Source organism: Leptodactylus fuscus, chromosome 3, assembly GCF_031893055.1.
Source record: "Leptodactylus fuscus isolate aLepFus1 chromosome 3, aLepFus1.hap2, whole genome shotgun sequence".
Classification (NCBI taxonomy): domain Eukaryota; kingdom Metazoa; phylum Chordata; class Amphibia; order Anura; family Leptodactylidae; genus Leptodactylus; species Leptodactylus fuscus.
Window position 1 is genome coordinate 139,504,527 of NC_134267.1, and position 24,850 is coordinate 139,529,376.

At 43.4% G+C, this 24,850-nt stretch overlaps 1 protein-coding gene across 2 annotated transcripts in view; it reads left to right on the forward strand.

The window, feature by feature from the left end:
• The window catches only part of CSMD1 (CUB and Sushi multiple domains 1), a 1,381,920-nt gene that overhangs the window by 956,827 nt on the left and 400,243 nt on the right, over positions 1-24,850 (forward strand). For both annotated transcript variants that reach the window (XM_075268411.1, XM_075268410.1), the window contains 4 exons: positions 13,565-13,747; positions 14,073-14,399; positions 16,133-16,327; positions 20,809-20,947. In XM_075268411.1, coding sequence (XP_075124512.1) covers positions 13,565-13,747; positions 14,073-14,399; positions 16,133-16,327; positions 20,809-20,947 — 844 coding nt within the window. The remainder of the gene's footprint in view (positions 1-13,564; positions 13,748-14,072; positions 14,400-16,132; positions 16,328-20,808; positions 20,948-24,850) is intronic.

Sequence of the window (24,850 nt, forward strand, 5' to 3'; positions counted from 1 at the left end):
AGTGCTGAAAGAATACAGACAATTCACTCACTGCCTCTCTTCACCCTTTAGAACAATGCTTGAGAGATTGATCTGTTCATATGCATAACAAGGTAGAGGTCATGGGGAGAGGTAAAGAAACACTCCCCATTTCAATCCATCAGAATCCTAACTATCAGTTCTATGTAATGACTTCTTTCAGTGCTCATTTTTGACAAATGATACATTTTAGTGCTATTTTGGCTATTACAATTATGAACCTGAACAGCAGCTGACAAATCCAGTGAAATTGAATATATACATACATATATATATATATATATATATATATATATATATATATATATATCTACACATTGCAAATACAATAACAATTAATCAAGTATGGCAAAAGATACAAAAAATAAACATTAGAGATGAGCGAACACTAAAATGTTCGAGGTTCGAAATTCGATTCGAACAGCCGCTCACTGTTCGAGTGTTCGAACAGATTTCGAACCCCATTATAGTCTATGGGGAACATATACTCGTTAAGGGGGAAACCCAAATTCGTGTCTGGAGGGTCACCAAGTCCACTATGACACCCCAGGAAATGATACCAACACCCTGGAATGACACTGGGACAGCAGGGGAAGCATGTCTGGGGGCATAAAAGTCACTTTATTTCATGGAAATCCCTGTCAGCTTGCGATTTTCGCAAGCTAACTTTTCCCCATAGGAATGCATTGGACAGCGCTGATTGGCCAGAGTACGGAATTCGACCAATCAGCGCTGGCTCTGCTGGAGGAGGCGGAGTCTAAGATCGCTCCACACCAGTCTCCATTCAGGTCCGACCTTAGACTCCGCCTCCTCCGGCAGAGCCAGCGCTGATTGGCCGAAGGCTGGCCAATGCATTCCTGTGGGTATGCACAGACTTAGCAGTGCTGAGCCAGTTCTGCTCAACTACACCGTGTGCCGGTCAGCCCATCTGATATAGCAGAGCCGAGTGTGCACACTCGGCTCTGCTACATCAGATGTAGCAGAGCCGAGGGTGCACTAGAACCCTTATGCACACTCGGCTCTGCTACATCAGATGTAACAGAGCTGAGGGTGCACTGGAACCCTTATGCACACTCGGCTCTGCTACATCAGATGTAGCAGAGCCGAGGGTGCACTAGAACCCTTATGCACACTCGGCATTGCTACATCTGATGGGCTGACCGGCACACGGTGTAGTTGAGCAGAACTGGCTGAACACTGCTAAGTCTCTGCATTCCCATAGGAATGCATTGGCCAGCGCTGATTGGCCAAAGTACGGAATTCGACCAATCAGCGCTGGCTGTGATGGGGAGGCGGAGTCTAAGATCACTCCACACCAGTCTCCATTCAGGTCCGACCTTAGACTCCGCCTCCTCCGGCAGAGCCAGCGCTGATTGGTCGAATTCCGTACTTTGGCCAATCAGCGCTGGCCAATGCATTCCTATGGGAATGCAGAGACTTAGCAGTGTTCAGCCAGTTCTGCTCAACTACACCGTGTGCCGGTCAGCCCATCAGATGTAGCAGAGCCGAGTGTGCATAAGGGTTCTAGTGCACCCTCGGCTCTGCTACATCTGATGTAGCAGAGCCGAGGGTTCTAGTGCAGCTGTGTGTGCTTAGCTCAACTACGCTGGTTGAGTAGTTGAGCTAAGCACACACATTCAGCTCTACTTCATCGGGCTAATAGAATGCATTGGCCAATCAGCGCTGGCCAATGCATTCTATTAGCGTGAGCTGAGTTTGCACAGGGGTTCCAGTGCACCCTCGGCTCTGCTACATCTGATGTAACAGAGCCGAGTGTGCATAAGGGTTCTAGTGCACCCTCGGCTCTGCTACATCTGATGTAGCAGAGCCAAGTGTGAATAAGGGTTCTAGTGCACCCTCGGCTCTGCTACATCTGATGTAGCAGAGCCAAGTGTGCACACTCGGCTCTGCTATATCAGATGGGCTGACCGGCACACGGTGTAGTTGAGCAGAACTGGCTCAGCACTGCTAAGTCTGTGCATACCCACAGGAATGCATTGGCCAGCCTTCGGCCAATCAGCGCTGGCTCTGCCGGAGGAGGCAGAGTCTAAGGTCAGACCTGAATGAAGACTGGTGTGGAGCGATCTTAGACTCTGCCTCCTCCAGCAGAGCCAGCGCTGATTGGTCGAATTCCGTACTTTGGCCAATCAGCGCTGGCCAAGAGACTTAGCAGTGTTCAGCCAGTTCTGCTCAACTACACCGTGTGCCGGTCAGCCCATCAGATGTAGCAGAGCCGAGTGTGCATAAGGGTTCTAGTGCACCCTCGGCTCTGCTACATCTGATGTAGCAGAGCCGAGGGTTCTAGTGCAGCCTCGGCTCTGCTACATCTGATGTAGCAGAGCCGAGGGTGCATAAGGGTTCCAGTGCACCCTCGGCTCTGCTACATCTGATGTAGCAGAGCCGAGTGTGAATAAGGGTTCTAGTGCACCCTCGGCTCTGCTACATCTGATGTAGCAGAGCCAAGTGTGCACACTCGGCTCTGCTATATCAGATGGGCTGACCGGCACACGGTGTAGTTGAGCAGAACTGGCTCAGCACTGCTAAGTCTGTGCATACCCATAGGAATGCATTGGCCAGCCTTCGGCCAATCAGCGCTGGCTCTGCCGGAGGAGGCGGAGTCTAAGGTCGGACCTGAATGGAGACTGGTGTGGAGCGATCTTAGACTCCGCCTCCTCCAGCAGAGCCAGCGCTGATTGGTCGAATTCCGTACTTTAGCCAATCAGCACTGTCCAATGCATTCCTATGGGAAAAAGTTTGTCACAAAAATCACAATTACACACCCGATAGAGCCCCAAAAAGTTGTTTTTAATAACATTCCTACCTAAATAAAGGTAATCCCTAGCTATCCCTGCCTGTACAGCTATCCCTGTCTCTTAGTCACAAAGTTCACATTCTCATATGACCCGGATTTGAAATCCACTATTCGTCTAAAATGCAGGTCACCTGATTTCGGCAGCCAATGACTTTTTCCGATTTTTTTCGATGCCTCCGGTGTCGTAGTTCCTGTCCCACCTCCCCTGCGCTGTTATTGGTGCAAAAAAAGCACCAGGGAAGGTGGGAGGGGAATCAAATTTTTTTGGAGTTTGCCACATGATGTTCGATTCGAATCGAACACATCGAACAGCCTGATATCCGATCGAACATGTGTTCGATATAACACTGTTCGCTCATCTCTAATAAACATACAATCTATATGCATTTTTTATGCATATGTCATTACGAAAAATTTATATAAATAATTTCAGCAAAAACGTACATTGAGATTACATTTCAATTAGAATGAGACCCCCTTAAGCTGATATATCTTCATCTAGCTATTATTAGCCTTGTTAAAGCTTCTCACAAAAAAACTCATCAAGTTGCGTAGACATACATTTAAAAAAATGGAATGTTTAACAAAAACTTTTGTTCTCTAGGACCAAAAGTGATGCTGTCATTAAAGGGTTAAATTGTAAATCCCATCAGGATAACTTGACCTAAATGAAAATTGCAATATGATAATAGAAAGAAGTCCTAAGCAGGATGTTCCTTATCCTCATCATTTGTATAAGTCTCAATAATGCATTGACCTATTATATTGCAGTGAGGATCAATTTGCAATTTGCAACCACGTAACTAATATTATATATATATATATATATATATATATATATATATATATATATATATATATATATATATATATATAGAAGAAAATTCAGACAGCACCTCCCAATGTGGACAGGTGCAAGCTATCGTGGCAAAATACATAAAAACAGAAATATATATATATATATATATATATATATATATATATATATACAGTATATATATATCACTTAAATGTACCAGTGGTCTGTGTCTTTCTGAGGAAACAAGGATCTAATGTCAATCTATGTTTGATTAAATGCTAAATTCTGTTACTACTAGAGATGAGCGAACAGTGTTCTATCGAACACATGTTCGATCGGATATCAGGGTGTTCGCCATGTTCGAATCGAATCGAACACCACGTGGTAAAGTGCGCCAAAATTCGATTCCCCTCCCACCTTCCCTGGCGCCTTTTTTGCACCAATAACAGCGCAGGGGAGGTGGGACAGGAACTACGACACCGGGGGCATTGAAAAAAATTGGAAAAAGTCATTGGCTGCCGAAATCAGGTGACCTCCATTTTAGACGAATAGTGGATTTCAAATCCGGGTCATATGAGAATGTGAACTTTGTGACTATGAGACAGGGATAGCTGTACAGGCAGGGATAGCTAGGGATAACCTTTATTTAGGGGGGAATGTTATTAAAAATAACTTTTTGGGGCTCTATCGGGTGTGTAATTGTGATTTTTGTGAGATAAACTTTTTCCCATAGGGATGCATTGGCCAGCGCTGATTGGCCGAATTCCGTACTCTGGCCAATCAGTGCTGGCCAATGCATTCTATTAGCTTGATGAAGCAGAGTGTGCACAAGGGTTCAAGCGCACCCTCGGCTCTGATGTAGCAGAGCCGAGGCTGCACAAGGGTTCAAGCGCACCCTCGGCTCTGATGTAGGAGAGCCGAGGGTGCACTTGAACCCTTGTGCACCCTCAGCTCTGCTACATCAGAGCCGAGGGTGCGCTTGAACCCTTGTGCACACTCTGCTTCATCAAGCTAATAGAATGCATTGGCCAGCGCTGATTGGCCAATGTATTCTATTAGCCTGATGAAGTAGAGCTGAATGTGTGTGCTAAGCACACACATTCAGCTCTACTTCATCGGGCTAATAGAATGCATTGGCCAGCGCTGATTGGCCAGAGTACGGAACTCGACCAATCAGCGCTGGCTCTGCTGGAGGAGGCGGAGTCTAAGATCGCTCCACACCAGTCTCCATTCAGGTCCGACCTTAGACTCCGCCTCCTCCGGCAGAGCCAGCGCTGATTGGCCGAAGGCTGGCCAATGCATTCCTATGCGAATGCAGACTTAGCAGTGCTGAGTCAGTTTTGCTCAACTACACATCTGATGCACACTCGGCACTGCTACATCAGATGTAGCAATCTGATGTAGCAGAGCCGAGGGTGCACTAGAACCCCTGTGCAAACTCAGTTCACGCTAATAGAATGCATTGGCCAGCGCTGATTGGCCAATGCATTCTATTAGCCCGATGAAGTAGAGCTGAATGTGTTAGCACACACATTCAGCTCTACTTCATCAGGCTAATAGAATACATTGGCCAATCAGCGCTGGCCAATGCATTCTATTAGCTTGATGAAGCAGAGTGTGCACAAGGGTTCAAGCGCACCCTCGGCTCTGATGTAGCAGAGCTGAGAGTGCACAAGGGTTCAAGTGCACCCTCGGCTCTCCTACATCAGAGCCGAGGGTGCGCTTGAACCCTTGTGCAGCCTCAGCTCTGCTACATCAGAGCCGAGGGTGCGCTTGAACCCTTGTGCACACTCTGCTTCATCAAGCTAATAGAATGCATTGGCCAGCGCTGATTGGCCAGAGTACGGAATTCGGCCAATCAGCGCTGGCTCTGCTGGAGGAGGCGGAGTCTAAGATCGCTCCACACCAGTCTCCATTCAGGTCCGACCTTAGACTCCGCCTCCTCCATCAGAGCCAGCGCTGATTGGCCGAATTCCGTACTCTGGCCAATCAGCACTGGCTAATGCATTGTATTGGCGTGATGAAGCAGTGCTGAATGTGTGTGCTTAGCACACACATTCAGCTCTACTTCATCGGGCTAATAGAATGCATTGGCCAATCAGCGCTGGCCAATGCATTCTATTAGCGTGAACTGAGTTTGCACAGGGGTTCTAGTGCACCCTCGGCTCTGCTACATCAGATTGCTACATCTGATGTAGCAGTGCCGAGTGTGCATCAGATGTGTAGTTGAGCAAAACTGACTCAGCACTGCTAAGTCTGCTGTCACAATACCCTTTCTATTTTCTAGAGACCAATGGCTGGGAACAGTGAGTCTAGCAATAGTAATATACAAATTGACTTACAGTCTGTTCTGTGGAAGGCAGGGAGGCTTGGCCGGAAGCAGTGGTCCTATACTCAGCAGGAGGGCTTGCTGGAGGCTGTAGTTCCACGACTCCTTGGGACCGGGTGGGTGGCAAAGTCCTTGTAGCAGGAGGGCTTGCTGGGATCAGTAGTTCCACGGCTCAGTCTGTTCTGTGGAAGGCAGGGAGGCTTGGCCGGAAGCAGTGGTCCTATACTCAGCAGGAGGGCTTGCTGGAGGCTGTAGTTCCACGGCTCCTTGGGACCGGGTGGGTGGCAAAGTCTTAGTAGCAGGAGGACTTGCTGGGGGTAGTGGTTCCAGGTAGCAACCAATTTGCAGGTAACTAACCAACTTGGAACAGTCAGTTTAAGCTTGAGGACCTTGCAGAAGACAGACTTCTGAAACCAATACTCAGGCAACTGGGTAATCAGAACACACATGCTAAATAATCGAGAAATCAGGAAATCAGGGTAAGTCACAGACAGGAAACACAAAAGACTCCATTTTGACTGCTGGCAAAAAAGAGTTCAATAAAACAAGATCCTGACATTACTCCCACCTCAGGAGCGGCCTCCGGACGATCCCAGACCAGGCTTCTCAGGATATTTATCATGAAATTGTTTAATCAATCGAGAGGCATTGATGTTATCCAGAGGTTCCCAGGAATTCTCTTCTGGAGGATAGCCTTGCCATTTGATAAGATATTGTAACTTGCCCCTGAGAATCCTGGAATCCAGAATCTTCTCCACAACAAAATGTTCTTGATCATCTACCAAGACAGGACCAGGAGGAGGAGATGACCGTCCCGGAAAAGGATTTGAAATTGTAGGTTTCAGCAAAGAGACATGGAAAACAGGATGAATCTTCATGGTCTTTGGAAGATTCAATCGACAGGTTACTGAGTTTACCAGACCACTAATCTTAAAGGGACCAATGTACTTTTGTCCCAATTTTCGTGACGGCACCCTTAATTTCAGGTTCTTGGTAGATAACCAAACTGCGTCTCCTACCTTGAATGTTGGTGCTGGTTTACGACACCTATCAGCTGTGTTCTTAAATCTCTCTTGAGCTGTGCGCAATGTCTGTTTTAACAAATTCAGATCTTGTTGTAAAGAGGCGATTCTTTCTGTAACTGCTGGCACAGGGGCATCCACCGGAAATCTGGGAAAGATCTTTGGGTGATAGCCTTGGTTAGCATAGAATGGTGTTACTTTTGTAGAAGCACTTTGCGAATTGTTGTAGGAGAATTCTGCCATGGGAAGCAAATCAACCCAATCATCCTGTAAATGGCAGACGTAGCATCGTAGATATTGTTCCAGAGTCTGGTTAGTACGTTCTGTCTGTCCATTTGATTGTGGATGGAAAGCGGAGGACAAACAGACATCTATGTCCAATGCCGCACAGAACCCTCGCCAGAATCTTGCAGTAAATTGAACACCTCGGTCAGACACAACCTCATCTGGAACTCCATGTAGGCGAAAGATATTTTGAATAATTAAGTCAACAGTGTCTTTAGCTGAAGGTAGACCTGCACAGGGTATGAAGTGAGCAGCTTTCGTCAGACGATCAACCACCACTAAAATTGTATTTTTTCCCTTGGAGGTTGGCAGTTCTACAATGAAGTCCATGGAGATTGACCCCCAGGGGCGAGTTGGGATAGGAAGAGGCTGCAGTAGACCTGTTGGTGCAGAACGTGGTGTCTTACATCTGGCACAGACATCACATGAGCGAACATAATTCCTGACATCTTCTCGAAAACTTGGCCACCAGAAAAAACGAGAAAGGGAATCTTGGGTCTTCTGTATTCCCCTGTGACCTGCCATCTTGGAATCGTGCATCAGCTTCAAAATCTTTACTCTCACCGCTTCAGGAACATAAAGGCTTTGCCCTTGAACCCACACTCCGTTCCTTAGAGTTAAACGTACATCCCTTGTGGGTTGTGAAAGAAATGGATCTGAATTATAAGCCTCCTTAATGTCTCTCAACAAATCTTGATTGTGAATTACCCCTACAAAATTGGAATTTGACAGTATTGTCTTGGGTAAAGAACCCGGAGTAGGGTCAGCAGCGTACATTCTGGATAAGGCATCAGCTTTACCGTTACGAGAACCTGGCCTAAAAGAAATTACAAAATTAAATTGATTGAGGAATAAACTCCAGCGAGCCTGTCGGGGAGACAAACATTTAGCAGATCTGATAAACTCCAAGTTACGATGATCAGTGAGGACAACAATCTGTTGTGATGCTCCCTGGAGATGATGCCTCCATTCCTTAAAGGCAGCGATGATGGCCAATAATTCTTTATTCCCTACATCATAATTTCTTTCTGCGGGTGACAAACGTTGAGAAAAGAAAGCACATGGATGTAATAAATTCTTCTCTCCTGTTCTCTGAGAGAGAATAGCTCCCATAGCACTGTCCGATGCGTCTACCTCAACAATGAAGGCCCGTTCAGGATCAGGATGAATTAAGACTGGGGCTGTGGTAAATTTTTCCTTTAAACGGTCAAAGGCTTCCTGTGCTTGAGTGGTCCAAATAAACGCTGTTGACTTTCTTGTTAGTTGGGTAATAGGGGAGACGATCCCTGAAAAGTTCTTAATGAAGCGTCGGTAGAAATTTGCAAAACCAATGAAACGTTGAACTTGCTTAACGTTCTTGGGAACAGGCCAATCAAGGATTGCTTGTATCTTACTTGAATCCATGCTCAATCCTTGAGGGGTGATTATATACCCCAAAAACTGCACTTCAGTTCTATGGAACTCACATTTCTCAAGTTTGATGTAGAGATGATTTTCCCTCAGGCGTCCCAAGACGGTCTTTACATGCTGTTGATGTTCCTCGAGAGAATTTGAAAAAATCAAGATGTCATCCAGATATATGACCACGAAGAGATCTAGAAGGTCCCTGAAAATGTCATTGACAAGGTGTTGGAAGGTGGCTGGAGCATTACAAAGTCCGAACGGCATCACAAGATATTCAAAGTGCCCATACCGAGATCTGAAAGCGGTCTTCCATTCATCCCCGGTCCTGATGCGGACTAGATTATATGCACCACGAAGGTCTAATTTTGTAAATATCTTGGCCTGTCGTACTCTCTCCAATAATTCTGGGATTAAAGGCAAAGGATAGCGATTCCTAACTGTAACTTTATTTAATTCCCGATAGTCTATGCAAGGTCGGAGAGAGCCATCTTTCTTCTTGACAAAGAATATGGGAGCTCCAGCTGGAGATGAAGAGGGACGAATAAAGCCTTTAGCCAAATTTTCATCAATGTACAACTTGAGAGCTTTCAGTTCTGGCCCTGCTAGTGGATAAATGCTCCCAAAAGGTATCGATGCACCGGGTCGGAGATCTATCGGGCAATCATATGGACGATGTGGAGGAAGTAGATCGGCTTTCTTTTTGTCGCAAACATCAGAGAATATCTCATAACAAGGTGGTAAACTTAGCACTTGAGCTGGATCTTGAATCTTTATGCTGGTAAGTGGTACATTTGGAGCTGGAGCCGGATCCCGTATATGCATGCTAGCAGGGAGATCCTTTCCCGGAAAACGTATCTCACTAGTCTCCCAGTTGATATCAGGGTTCTGGGTCTGCAACCATGGAAAACCCAAAATAACAGGAAAGTGTGGCGAGGAAATCAGCATGAAGGTAAGTGTCTCTTGGTGATCAGGTTTCAGCTGGATCCTCAAGGGTACTGTCTCATGATCTACGGGCCCTGAGACTAGTGGAGATCCATCCACTGTCTCCAGTACCACCGGTGAAGCCCTCTTCCGGAACTTGATTCCATGCTCCTTGGCAAACAATAGATCTATGAAATTTCCACTAGCTCCTGAGTCAATCATGGCCGTACTAGTAACCCACTGAGAGTTGATCAATATCTGAATTGGAAGGAGGCAGTGTGATCCTCTTTCCTTTTCTTTAGGGTGCAGAGTCACAGGAGCTATGACAGCATTCAGAAGCAAAGCTGACTCCGAAACGACCGACTCAGAATCAGAAAAGTCACATTCAGCAATTGCTGCAGCCGTTCTAAGGGGACGATTAGGACAATTCATAAGGAAGTGACCCGAACCACCACAGTACAAGCATAAGCCCTCCCGAAGCCTATGTTCTTTACGGTCCTGACTTTGACGTCTCTGTAGAGAATCTATTTGCATAGGTTCAACCCCTGCATCCCGGGGAGGTTTAATCAGTGGATCCTTCACGGATGAAGAGGGGAAAAAATTACTACTCCGATTCAGGGCGAGCCATCTCTCTTTCTCCTGCCTCCGTTCAGAAATACGCGTGTCAATACGGATACAATGATTAATGAAATCGTCCAAGCTGGAAGGAGCCTCTGCTCGGGATAATTCATCCTTAATAATACTGGATAGGCCCTTACGAAAAAGAGGAAGCTGTGCCTGACTGTTCCAGGTGGTATCCACAGCCCATCTTCGGAATTCCATAGCGTAGTCAGTAACAGAGCGCCTGCCCTGACGTAAAGTTAGAATGGCAGCTTCAGCTGTAGCACATCGATTGGGGTCATCAAACATGAGATTCATAGCGGTAAGGAAATCGTCCAATTTGTCCAAGATGGGATCTTCAGTCTCAATGAAAGGGTTGGCCCAAGATATGGCTTTATGAGTCAGGAGCATGATAATACACAGCACTTTGGAACGATCAGTTGGAAACTGGCTAGCATTGGCATCAAAATATAAACGGCATTGGTTTATGAAGCCACGGTACTTGTCACGTTCACCGCCGAATCTAAAAGGTGGTAACTTAGGAATGGGACTAGGAAAGGGAACTGGTGCCTGCGCCTCCAATTGTGCAGTGCGGTTACGTAGTTCCTGAATTGCTTGCCCAAACACCTGGGTATTATGGTTAGATTGTCCCTCCATTGCATCAATCTTTGCTTTTAGAGCCTGCATCTCAACATGCATAGAGGTAGTCAGATTGTATAGTTTCTTGAAACGTACCTCCAAACTCTCTGAACCAGCGGTCTCCGTCATCATGGCCTGAGTATTCTGTCACAATACCCTTTCTATTTTCTAGAGACCAATGGCTGGGAACAGTGAGTCTAGCAATAGTAATATACAAATTGACTTACAGTCTGTTCTGTGGAAGGCAGGGAGGCTTGGCCGGAAGCAGTGGTCCTATACTCAGCAGGAGGGCTTGCTGGAGGCTGTAGTTCCACGACTCCTTGGGACCGGGTGGGTGGCAAAGTCCTTGTAGCAGGAGGGCTTGCTGGGATCAGTAGTTCCACGGCTCAGTCTGTTCTGTGGAAGGCAGGGAGGCTTGGCCGGAAGCAGTGGTCCTATACTCAGCAGGAGGGCTTGCTGGAGGCTGTAGTTCCACGGCTCCTTGGGACCGGGTGGGTGGCAAAGTCTTAGTAGCAGGAGGACTTGCTGGGGGTAGTGGTTCCAGGTAGCAACCAATTTGCAGGTAACTAACCAACTTGGAACAGTCAGTTTAAGCTTGAGGACCTTGCAGAAGACAGACTTCTGAAACCAATACTCAGGCAACTGGGTAATCAGAACACACATGCTAAATAATCGAGAAATCAGGAAATCAGGGTAAGTCACAGACAGGAAACACAAAAGACTCCATTTTGACTGCTGGCAAAAAAGAGTTCAATAAAACAAGATCCTGACATCTGCATTCGCATAGGAATGCATTGGCCAGCCTTCGGCCAATCAGCGCTGGCTCTGCCGGAGGAGGCGGAGTCAAAGGTCGGACCTGAATGGAGACTGGTGTGGAGCGATCTTAGACTCCGCCTCCTCCAGCAGAGCCAGCGCTGATTGGCCGAATTCCGTACTCTGGCCAATCAGCACTGGCTAATGCATTGTATTGGCGTGATGAAGCAGTGCTGAATGTGTGTGCTTAGCACACACATTCAGCTCTACTTCATCGGGCTAATAGAATGCATTGGCCAATCAGCGCTGGCCAATGCATTCTATTAGCGTGAACTGAGTTTGCACAGGGGTTCTAGTGCACCCTCGGCTCTGCTACATCAGATTGCTACATCTGATGTAGCAGTGCCGAGTGTGCATCAGATGTGTAGTTGAGCAAAACTGACTCAGCACTGCTAAGTCTGCATTCGCATAGGAATGCATTGGCCAGCCTTCGGCCAATCAGCGCTGGCTCTGCCGGAGGAGGCGGAGTCTAAGGTCGGACCTGAATGGAGACTGGTGTGGAGCGATCTTAGACTCCGCCTCCTCCAGCAGAGCCAGCGCTGATTGGTCGAGTTCCGTACTCTGGCCAATCAGCACTGGCCAATGCATTTCTATGGGGAAAAGTTAGCTTGCGAAAATCGCAAACTGACAGGGATTTCCATGAAATAAAGTGACTTTTATGCCCCCAGACATGCTTCCCCTGCTGTCCCAGTGTCATTCCAGGGTGTTGGTATCATTTCCTGGGGTGTCATAGTGGACTTGGTGACCCTCCAGACACGAATTTGGGTTTCCCCCTTAACGAGTTTATGTTCCCCATAGACTATAATGGGGTTCGAAACCCATTCGAACACTCGAACAGTGAGCGGCTGTTCGAATCGAATTTCGAACCTCGAACATTTTAGTGTTCGCTCATCTCTAGTTACTACCCTTATACACAGCTTATTAATACTATCTAGGTTGTGAATTAACTTTATAATTTGTTGTCAGGAAACAACTGATGGGTTGCAAATCAGAGCTGATTATTGTGTCATTGTCATTCCTTGAGTTCAGCAGAAAATTTTTGTGCACTATTGTCTAGAACACTGACTCTCCTGAAGTCTGCTGGATTTCAAGGTTCACCACCAATACTATAGAACATGGCTTAGAAGCTGAATCATTTTCTAAGTTCCAGACTGCAAATACTAATTCTTTAATTCTTTAATTCTCTTGGTTGTGCAGAATACATAAACACTGTATGGCAGAAGTATTATAGAATATATTAGTTAAATGTACAACAAATACTTACAATACAATACAGTAACGGGAAGCACATAGAATGCAACCTAAATACAATGTATATGATTTTGCTATATTTTTCTAGATCAATATAAGTTATGGAAACAGGAATTTCTGTAATCCTTGTGACATGAGATTGTCTTTAGCTGATTTATCTCCATCCAGCTATTATTAGCCTTCTTAAAGCTATAAAATGAACAGTTAAATGTCTAATTATTTTGCTGTTTGCTTGTATTGGATTTACATTCTATCACGCTGCGCCTGGTCTTATCGATTTCCTATGTGTTTAAGCATGACCTGTAGATTCAATGTACTTAGTAGTGTAGTCATGCAGTAACTCATTTTTTAAGAAATAATACAATTGAAAATACTATACACCTTTAAAATACTACATAACTGTAAGAGAAATATAATAAAGAAAAAAAATCTTGTTGTATTAATAAATATGCACATCAGATACAAGTACAGACACATGGAGGACTGCAGGGATAAATATAAAAATTTACAATGACAAACTTCATTATATATCCAGTTAACAATCACATTTCTGTAATATTGCAGTATAGTAGTAATATTATCATCATAGCAGAAGTATCCAACTTTTTTCAATATAACAATAAACTGGTTTGTGCATTTTACTTTCTTACTGTCTTTTTGTCTTTACTTAGAAATTGTGAAAGGTGGATGCGGGGATCCAGGAATTCCTGTGTATGGCAAAAGGAATGGCAGCAGTTTCTTGCATGGGGACATACTAACATTTGAATGTCAGTCAGCTTTTGAACTTGTTGGAGAGAAAACAATCACATGTCAACAAAATAACCAGTGGTCTGGAAATAAGCCAAGCTGTGTTTGTAAGTGGTTTTACAATATGTGTCAAGAGGAAAAATAGAACAATAATATACTATTATTTTTCAATACATAGATTATATAATATGAAGTTTCAATTCAATAATATGCAATAAGAATAAAACCTTTGCTAAACTATCTATCTATTTCATTATTCTGTATGTTTAAGTTCATACTGGTAGTTATGGAGAGGTTCAGGGTTATCTGCAGTATAACATATATTCAAAATATAGAACCTGGAAGTCAGGCTAAATATTATATACGGTATGTTTTATACACTATTTTATAGTCATTCAGTGTTCTAATATCTTTTTTAATTCTCCATCCCAGTTTCCTGCTTCTTTAACTTTACCACACCTTCTGGGATCATTCTCTCCCCAAACTATCCGGATGAATATGGAAACAACATGAACTGTGTGTGGCTAATAATATCTGAGCCAGGAAGCCGGATTCATCTGATCTTCAATGACTTTGATGTGGAGCCACAGTTTGACTATGTAGCGGTGAAGGATGAGGGTATTGTGGATTTGCCTGCTCTTGGAACATTTTCAGGGAATGAAGTACCATCTCAGATAGCAAGTAACAGTCACATTGTGCGTTTAGAGTTTCAGTCTGATCATTCCACAACTGGAAGAGGATTTAATATAACGTATACTAGTAAGTATGACTCTGAACTCTGAGATCACTACACACTTTAATTTTTAGAATATTCCATTGGATTTTGATCAATGTGGGTCCTACATCATTGCTTGAATAAATGTATAAGTACATTGGAAATGCCGACAAAAAATTTCCCAGCAACATCTCACTCCTTCTATTTCTTCCTATTCCTTCCTATTAACCCTGTCTAAGACTCTCACCTCTGCCAGGTCAGTCCTCTCTGCGCCAAGCTGACGAGATGCAAGTACATCGAAACAGATGTCCTTGGCTGAGAAGACTGTATCTGGTTAAATCCCAACATCATTGCAAACAAAGGCCTCTGAGAAGGTCGGCATGATGTTAAAGGGAGCGCCCTCTATAGGCTGTGCTTGACTGAGACTCTGTCTTCCTAATTACATCATGGAAGACAGACTTGCACATTCTCAGTGAGCGCCCTCTATTGGTGTGCATTCTTGAGGCACTGGCATCCTAATTACATCATGGAAGTCAGATTTGCATATTCTTCCCATGTTCCCATTTCGTATAATATTAAAATTAACACTGAAATCTATGCCAGTCTCTCCCTTCACATTGACCTGTCTCTGGTCATAAAGCAGCCCCTACACACTACATGTATGTTGACTGACCTTATTACGTGTATGGAGAAGTGGAGTATTCACCGTAAAGACATGGTAGTCAGCTAGCATGGGGCCCATATATTGAGGGGACCTTTCTGACACTTTGATCTCTTTTGTTGTCTAGATGTCTATTTTACCCCTGCTCTGTTTACTGACATTTATGATAAAGTCTGTTATACATGCTCCCCCGCCCCATTAGGATTGTTAACATTATTACTTTTATTGAAAAAAGGAGCAGTAGGTTTATAGTCATACAGTCATAAGTCATATATAGTAGGTATATAGTCATATAAGGGAGGGGTGTCCAATTCGGACTTTTGCTATGGTTGTCCATGATTTCTATGCGTGGATGCTTGTATGGGGTCAACTGTCCAATACTTTTGCTGATAGAGAGATAAGCAGCTGCCAGAAGAATCTTACAGTAACTTTCTACATTGTGCTATTCAGTAGATATGCAGTAACTCAGCTTGCACATGTACAGGGCAGTTGGGTGAGATAGCTGTTTGCTATCACAAAATACCATATTCATTTCTGTGTTCTATTCAGAATTTGTTAGGTTCAGAAATATACAAAGAATGCTACAGAACACGTCTAGAAATCTCTCCCATAGACATGAATGAGTGTGCTCCTTTCCCAATCAGTGAGGGGAGGAGAGGAGTATTACTGAGCAGAAGAATCAGTGAAGGAGTTATAGTTCTTAGCTAGCACTACAATTCTTTCATTCTTAGGTTTGTGCGGGCACTTGCCCCAAGACCACTGCAAGTAAGGATTGGTGGCATATACTAGCAATATGTTGTCACTTATTATGGTTAAAAATAACCTTGTGTATATAAAGTTACTAATTCACAAAAGGTTACGCCTCCCATATAATAGTAAAAAAAAAAATCTGTGTACTTAAAGGGATATTTTATGGAATGAGAATATCTGATTGCTTGCCACAGCCAGATATTGAAGGATTTTAGAAGAAGGTGTGATGGTTGTGCTACACTGTTTTAAAGTTTACAAGTAGTCCTACAGCCAGCTTGGCTGCTTATAGATTTTATATAATATAAATAAGATAATATAAGCAATATGGAATGACAGATTATTTTATTTATTTATTCATTTTTGCAGCCTTTGGACAGAATGAGTGTCATGATCCAGGCATCCCAATAAATGGAAAGAGGTTTGGTGATAGATTTCTTCTTGGAAGCTCAGTAACCTTTCATTGTGATGAAGGCTTCATCAAAACACAAGGGTCTGAATCAATCACATGTATTATACAAGATGGCAATGTTGTGTGGAGTTCTACTGTTCCAAGATGTGAAGGTAATAATTACTTCCATTGTGTATTTGAATATTTTCTTATTGAACATGACTTCACTTCTCTGATAAACCCTAGATTTTGTCAGATACACTAAAACAATGCACAATAGGAGCTACACTGAGTAATACAGTTGAGTCTTAAATTATGTTGAGGTATTCCCCTTATAAATGTGAACTGAAAATGGCCAGTTGTCAATTTATTCATATATTTGCTGAAAAAATAATAATGGAACAACAAAAAGTTCTATAATAGGGTAGAGTGAAAGAAAGATCAGATCTCGATCGGCGACCAAGTAAATTTCACAATCACGATCGGGTTCCAATCCCACCTAAAACAGATCAGGAACGGAATTCCGATCCCGATCCCTCAACTTACCTGCACAGAAACGCTGCTGCTACCATTCCCCATTGTTCAACGGGAGCTGCAGCGGCATTGGTTCTGTGCAGGTAAGTGGACAGCAGGAGGGACTAAGTAGCTGGCAGATTTTTTATTCACTAAACAGTGTGGAGTCCAAAAATTGAAGCATTCAATTTTTGGACTCCACGCCATGTAGTGAATAGAATCATTTTTAAAATCCGATTTTCAATCACTAAAAAATTCCATTAACTTGCTTTGGAATCGGGTTCGGATGGAAAATGATCAGAAATCAGATTTTAAAAACAATCTTGAAATCTCAAGATGGACTCAACCCTAATAATAACATAGACCTGTCAAGTTCCTGGCAGCCTATCTTTAATAAAAGTAAGTTATTAGAAATGAACTAACTTTTCAAGATTCTTTTTTTGTTGTTGTCTCTGCAAAAGGTTGTTCTGGGAACAAAACTAACACCTTTTTAGCCCTTTCACGCAAACACAGACATAGCAATGTCAAAGTGACAGCAACAGATATGGCTATGGGCAAACAGATGTTAGCTGGTGAAAAATTACAGGAAAGAAAGGCCACTGTGGAGATATTAATTGTTGCAGTTCCAGGGAATAAGAATGTTCAGAAGTTACTGAACACTGGCTTAAAGTCACAATGTCACTGTCATTTTCATGTGCTGTGACTGAAATTATGAATGATCCAGAAACTTTACAATCTTACCTGCTTTCTTTGTAATATTATGTCTATCAGAGGAACAAACCAAATGTAGTCTGCTGTTACTACTACTTGACATGTTACTGTTATCCACATACTTATTGGTAGGGATGGAGAACGTGACACAGGTGTTTTCTTCTCCTATATTACACCATCCTTTTGCCACCCTGACTTTTACCAGACATTTTTTATTCATGCAGTTTTATACAGTAGAAAACCAATTGCAGAACTAATAGTGTAATGTATATAACTTGGATGAGTTTTTATGTTCTTCCAAATTTTGCTATAATCACGGACCTGGGAGATAGGACAAGTCACTTACTCAATGCAGGACAATCCATTCAGATAATTGCACTTTGCTGATAAAGCAGAGTCTTTTATCTCTCTATGTAAACACACTGATAACACAGAGTCCATTCTGTACAATAATCTGCAGATGATATGACCTGCAGAAGTGCTGTTTGTCCTGTTCGGCAGGAGGGAGGGGGAGGGAGGGAGGAGAAATAAAGGAAGTGAGAAGCAGACACTGCATCCAGCCTGGCTGAAAGGCTGAGATGGGAGAACTCCTTTAAATTGACGCAACAGCTGCAGTACAGTAGCCTAGTCATTGGCACACAGCATGTGGTACTGGTCAAACAGTGTGACAGAGAAGAACACAAAGTGACTGCAGTCTTCTATTTTACTCTAGCAATTAAATCTAAGTCTTCTTCTTCAGTCCTTCCTAATAAACAAACCTAAACTCATCACCTATTCATAAGTGACCACAGATATATAATTCCTCATGACTGGCTATTAGAGATGAGCGAACAGTGTTCTATCGAACACATGTTCGATCGGATATCAGGGTGTTCGCCATGTTCGAATCGAATCGAACACCACGTGGTAAAGTGCGCCAAAATTCGATTCCCCTCCCACCTTCCCTGGCGCCTTTTTTGCACCAATAACAGCGCAGGGGAGGTGGGACAGGAACTACGACACTGGGGGCATTGAAAAAAATTGGAAAAAGTCATTGGCTGCCGAAATCAGGTGACCTCCATTTTAGACGAATAGTGGATTTCAAATCCGGGTCATATGAGAATGTGAACTTTGTGACTATGAGACAGGGATAGCTGTACAGGCAGGGATAGCTAGGGATAACCTTTATTTAGGGGGGAATGTTATTAAAAATAACTTTTTGGGGCTCTATCGGGTGTGTAATTGTGATTTTTGTGAGATAAACTTTTTCCCATAGGGATGCATTGGCCAGCGCTGATTGGCCGAATTCCGTACTCTGGCCAATCAGTGCTGGCCAATGCATTCTATTAGCTTGATGAAGCAGAGTGTGCACAAGGGTTCAAGCGCACCCTCGGCTCTGATGTAGCAGAGCCGAGGCTGCACAAGGGTTCAAGCGCACCCTCGGCTCTGATGTAGGAGAGCCGAGGGTGCACTTGAACCCTTGTGCACCCTCAGCTCTGCTACATCAGAGCCGAGGGTGCGCTTGAACCCTTGTGCACACTCTGCTTCATCAAGCTAATAGAATGCATTGGCCAGCGCTGATTGGCCAATGTATTCTATTAGCCTGATGAAGTAGAGCTGAATGTGTGTGCTAAGCACACACATTCAGCTCTACTTCATCGGGCTAATAGAATGCATTGGCCAGCGCTGATTGGCCAGAGTACGGAACTCGACCAATCAGCGCTGGCTCTGCTGGAGGAGGCGGAGTCTAAGATCGCTCCACACCAGTCTCCATTCAGGTCCGACCTTAGACTCCGCCTCCTCCAGCAGAGCCAGCGCTGATTGGCCGAATTCCGTACTCTGGCCAATCAGCACTGGCTAATGCATTGTATTGGCTTGATGAAGCAGTGCTGAATGTGTGTGCTTAGCACACACATTCAGCTCTACTTCATCGGGCTAATAGAATGCATTGGCCAGCGCTGATTGGCCGAATTCCGTACTCTGGCCAATCAGCACTGGCTAATGCATTGTATTGGCTTGATGAAGCAGTGCTGAATGTGTGTGCTTAGCACACACATTCAGCTCTACTTCATCGGGCTAATAGAATGCATTGGCCAATCAGCGCTGGCCAATGCATTCTATTAGCGTGAACTGAGTTTGCACAGGGGTTCTAGTGCACCCTCGGCTCTGCTACATCAGATTGCTACATCTGATGTAGCAGTGCCGAGTGTGCATCAGATGTGTAGTTGAGCAAAACTGACTCAGCACTGCTAAGTCTGCATTCGCATAGGAATGCATTGGCCAGCCTTCGGCCAATCAGCGCTGGCTCTGCCGGAGGAGGCGGAGTCTAAGGTCGGACCTGAATGGAGACTGGTGTGGAGCGATCTTAGACTCCGCCTCCTCCAGCAGAGCCAGCGCTGATTGGCCGAATTCCGTACTCTGGCCAATCAGCACTGGCTAATGCATTGTATTGGCTTGATGAAGCAGTGCTGAATGTGTGTGCTTAGCACACACATTCAGCTCTACTTCATCGGGCTAATAGAATGCATTGGCCAATCAGCGCTGGCCAATGCATTCTATTAGCGTGAACTGAGTTTGCACAGGGGTTCTAGTGCACCCTCGGCTCTGCTACATCAGATTGCTACATCTGATGTAGCAGTGCCGAGTGTGCATCAGATGTGTAGTTGAGCAAAACTGACTCAGCACTGCTAAGTCTGCATTCGCATAGGAATGCATTGGCCAGCCTTCGGCCAATCAGCGCTGGCTCTGCCGGAGGAGGCGGAGTCTAAGGTCGGACCTGAATGGAGACTGGTGTGGAGCTATCTTAGACTCCGCCTCCTCCAGCAGAGCCAGCGCTGATTGGTCGAGTTCCGTACTCTGGCCAATCAGCACTGGCCAATGCATTTCTATGGGGAAAAGTTAGCTTGCGAAAATCGCAAACTGACAGGGATTTCCATGAAATAAAGTGACTTTTATGCCCCCAGACATGCTTCCCCTGCTGTCCCAGTGTCATTCCAGGGTGTTGGTATCATTTCCTGGGGTGTCATAGTGGACTTGGTGACCCTCCAGACACGAATTTGGGTTTCCCCCTTAACGAGTTTATGTTCCCCATAGACTATAATGGGGTTCGAAACCCATTCGAACACTCGAACAGTGAGCGGCTGTTCGAATCGAATTTCGAACCTCGAACATTTTAGTGTTCGCTCATCTCTACTGGCTATACCTGTCATTAGGTCTTCTTGCAAGGCATTAAAGGAAAACGAACCTGATTCCTGAGGTCATACCAACATTCCTATCTGCTTTCACATTGTGGCCACCATTTTAGCTGGTTCATGCAAAGAAAACCACAAATAATTAGGATTTGTTTGCATACAAGAGTTTTGCAACATATAGGATAAATCCGGTTTGTTAAAAACTAAATTACTCCTTGCTGTAATTTACTAATTTCAGACTTCTTTTTTATATTTTTTAGCCCCATGTGGTGGACACTTAACAGCATTGAGTGGAGTTATCCTTCCCCCAGGCTGGCCTGGGTATTACAAGGATTCATTAAATTGTGAATGGATAATTGAAGCAAACACTGGACACTCTGTTAAAATTACTTTTGAAAGGTAAGACATTCATTTAGTCAGTTTATTGTCTGTCCCCTTCATTAAACGCATACAATATGTTATTTATTCCATATTATTGTATAAAACAGAATAGAACAGCAGCAAAAGTGATGCATGTTCATAATAATTAAATAATAATTTCTTTCCCAATAGTAATTGTCTTTGCCACATTGGGCTTGAGTTTAAAATGTCCAATATGACTGGTTAATTTACTTTTCTTCAGTTTTTCAAGTTCAATTCAGGGTACTGACTTTATTATCATCCAAGATTTCAAGTCTTGTTCTAAAAATATATCTTACTTGATCTTACTGAGTCTAATAAGCCTTAGGTGTCTAGTTGATGAAGAAAAGCAGTCTTATCCAGAAATCAACATCTCAGATAGCTAATAAGGGTATCTGGTGTTTTTAGGATTTTTCAACACATATTTTGTCATATATCTTAGAAACCACAAGCTCCTCAATCCATTTTTTCAGGGTTCCTTATATATAGCGTATGAAATTAGTTTGTATCCAGCTTGCATACACATAACTATCTTTCTAATAGGTTTCCTCATGAAGATAACCTCTGTCCATATGGGTGTCATAGAGGTGAGTCTTTCAACTTCAGACCCTCCTCTATGAGACAGAAGATCAACTTCTGCTGTGGTAGACTCAGCCCACAAGTGTATCACGTTCATCAATCCGGCAGGGAAAAGCTCGGATCAGTAAAAGGATTCCTCTAGCAAAATCATATTCTTCTAGGGCTGCAATTTTCTGAAGGAAGTTGTCTCTGAGCAAGACAAACCCCTCAAAATAACTTTATAGGGTTTTTTTTGTCATTGCAGGGCTTTCCACTTGCTCAACAGATCTTGAGATATGTGGCACAAGATGACTTTCTTTGAAAAAAAAAAAAAAAAAGGAATTTTGCAATGCTGTGTCAAGAGTTGTTTATGCCATGTGTAACATATGTAGAAATCCAGTTCTTTTGTGAGTTGCACCCTGTTAAGATATTTGCTATCATGGCACCATAACATATTGCATTTCAATTGTGAGAAACTGTTTCAATGTTGAAACTGGACCAACATTTTGTTAAGGAATCCAAACAGAAACCTGTGCCCACCCCCCATGATAAAAACAAGTCTTCATGTCATAGTTACTAGCACTTAGCATGGAAGCAGTCCATGAAATAATGACATACCGTATCGGAGGGAGAATATTTATTTTTGTCTTAAGTGTTGCACATAATTCTTACATAGATTTCTAGAAATAGCTGCTCTAATTGCCTCAGCCAAGTTCAGTGATTACAATTCAGAAATAGGCTGTCATTTTTGTCTATATTAACTATCTTCACTTGCTTTGAAATTATTTTCCATGACAAATTCAGTTTATAAGTAGATTAATCAAGATTATGATTACTTGACTTTTATCTTTTTTGAAATCCACATCTTTTTATTAATCTGTTGTGACAAGTAGAATATTGTACAATGTTCTGGTTTTATAGTTCAAGAGGTTAACATCTCTACAGACAAATCTGAATAGTATTCACTGAACAGTGTTATATTGTATCAAGAGAGGGTGTCAGCTCGCTGGTTATAAAAAAGATAGCCAGTAGAGAATGATTTCATGCTTCATCATCTGTCATAAATCTAAGCCCTAAAGATTCAAGGAGCAGAAAATTGTTAACGCAAGGTTTTAGAAAAAAAAAAATGTAAACAGACATGCTGGCCAATGTCGTGGTTAACTCTATCACTGCAGTGTACTGATTTATCTGCAATGTCGTACACATTTACGGGAATTTTTAGGCTAACTACTGGAATCTACTCTTCATTATCAGGTGTAAGTACCCAGTAGGGCCAAAAACAGCAGGAACGCACATATCAATTATTCTCTCTCAATTAGGTTACTGAGTGAAGCTAAAACAGTGGGGTATATACTTTGATAACATTAATTTAATTGTTCTCAGTGATTAATGGAAATAAACCGTGGCTCTGGGAATACTACTTGAAACCCCGATATACTTACTTCAGTGTCACACAAGGTTCTTTTTATTGCTTGTAACAAAAATAACAAAACTACAACACATTCCCTTATCATAGTTTAGTAATAATTGATTTCAAGTTACTTCCAACATTATAGAATAAATGAATTGGCACTAGAGATGAGCGAGTAGTATTCGATCGAGTAGGTATTCGATTGAATACTACGGTATTCGAAATACTCGTACTCGATCAAGTACCACTCACTATTCGAATGGAAAAGTTAGATGCAGAACCAGCATTGATTGGCCGAATGCTATACAGTCGGCCAATCAACGCTGGTTCTTCTCCTACCTTTAGAAGTCTTCTCCCTGCGCAGCTTCCCCGCGTCCTCTTCCGGCTCTGAATTCACTCTGCCAGACATCGGACCTGGGTAGAGCCGACTGCGCATGCCTGCTTGTAGTGCGGACATGCGCAGTCGGCTCTGCCCAGGCCCGATGCCTGTCAGAGTGAATTCAGAGCCGGAAGATGCCGCGGGGACGCTGCAAGGAGAAGACTTCTCAGAGGATCCAGCCCGACCCTCACTCGTGGACTTGGTAAGTATAATTTGATCGAACGTTGCCTACCCCTGAAACGAGCATTTTCCCCCCATAGACTATAATAGGGTTCGATATTCGATTTGAGTAGTCGAATATTGAGGGACTACTCAAAACGAATATCGAATCTCGAACATTTTACTGTTCACACATCTCTAATTGGCACCTGTACAGGTAAAGCCAGACCCTTGAACAAGGTTTCAGAGAATGTCAAGGAGTGTTTGCAAGTTTTATGGTTCACAAGCATAACTTCGGATTGGAGTCTGGGGAACATAGTAAATTATAAATATTTGCCTAATAAATTCCCCAAAATGCGTATTTATTAGGCATAACCTTGGACTTTTCCATGTAAGTGTCAGAGACTTCTGCCCAGTGTCAGAGACGTCCTTGATGAACTCCACCCCATTTGTTCTGGATATCAGCTTTGGTCCATTATTACAGGTTTTATCTTTATGTGCTTCACGAGATGTCCGAACAATGTGGGACCAATTTTGTCCTGCTATGTATTTTATATTCAGTCCAACCTTCATGGGTTTTAATTCATAAAATTATAGTAAAATGGCATATCAACAGGAATCTCAACTGTATGGTGACTGTAGTGTGACCTGACCATGTTTACTAAATAAGTCATAGAATGTAAGCTCTTGCCTCACTTCTACTGTTTGATATGTTTATTTCTTTGTCACATTGAAGTGTCTCATATTGTCCATTCATATGTCCTCTGATTTGTTAAATGCTGCAGAATATGATGGTTGATGTAAATAAAGTTTTGTTTGTTTTTTTCTTAATGTAGATTGTGAGCCCCATATAGGGATCACAATTAGGGTTGAGCCGATTTTGACTTTTCAGGATCAATTTTGAAATCCGATTTCCGATCATTTTTCTTTCGAACCCGATCTCGATCCCAATTCCGATCCCAATGCAAGTCAATGGGATTTTTTTTTACTAATCGGAGATCGGATTTGAAAAACAATCCTATTCACTATACAGCATGGAATCTAACAATTGAACGCATTAATTGTTAGAATCCACGCTGTGTAGTGATTTTTTTAAATCACTAAGTAGCCAGAGGATTTTTTTCAATCCTCTGTCTACTTAGTCCCCCCCTGGTGTCCACTTACCTGCAGAGATGGCTGGTCCGCTGCCTGGTGTTTTCGTTCTTATTCGCCTCGCTGTCCCCTGCCTCCCAGGTTAGGAGAGTGTGGGCGGGTACTGGGAGGGGAGACGTCACATCTCCCCACCCTGTACCCGCCCACACTCTCCTAAGCCACAAGCCCCGCCTTCTTCCTAGCTCTAACACTAACCTGAGAGGCGGGGGCAGCGAGGCGAAGAAGAACGAGAACACCGGGAACC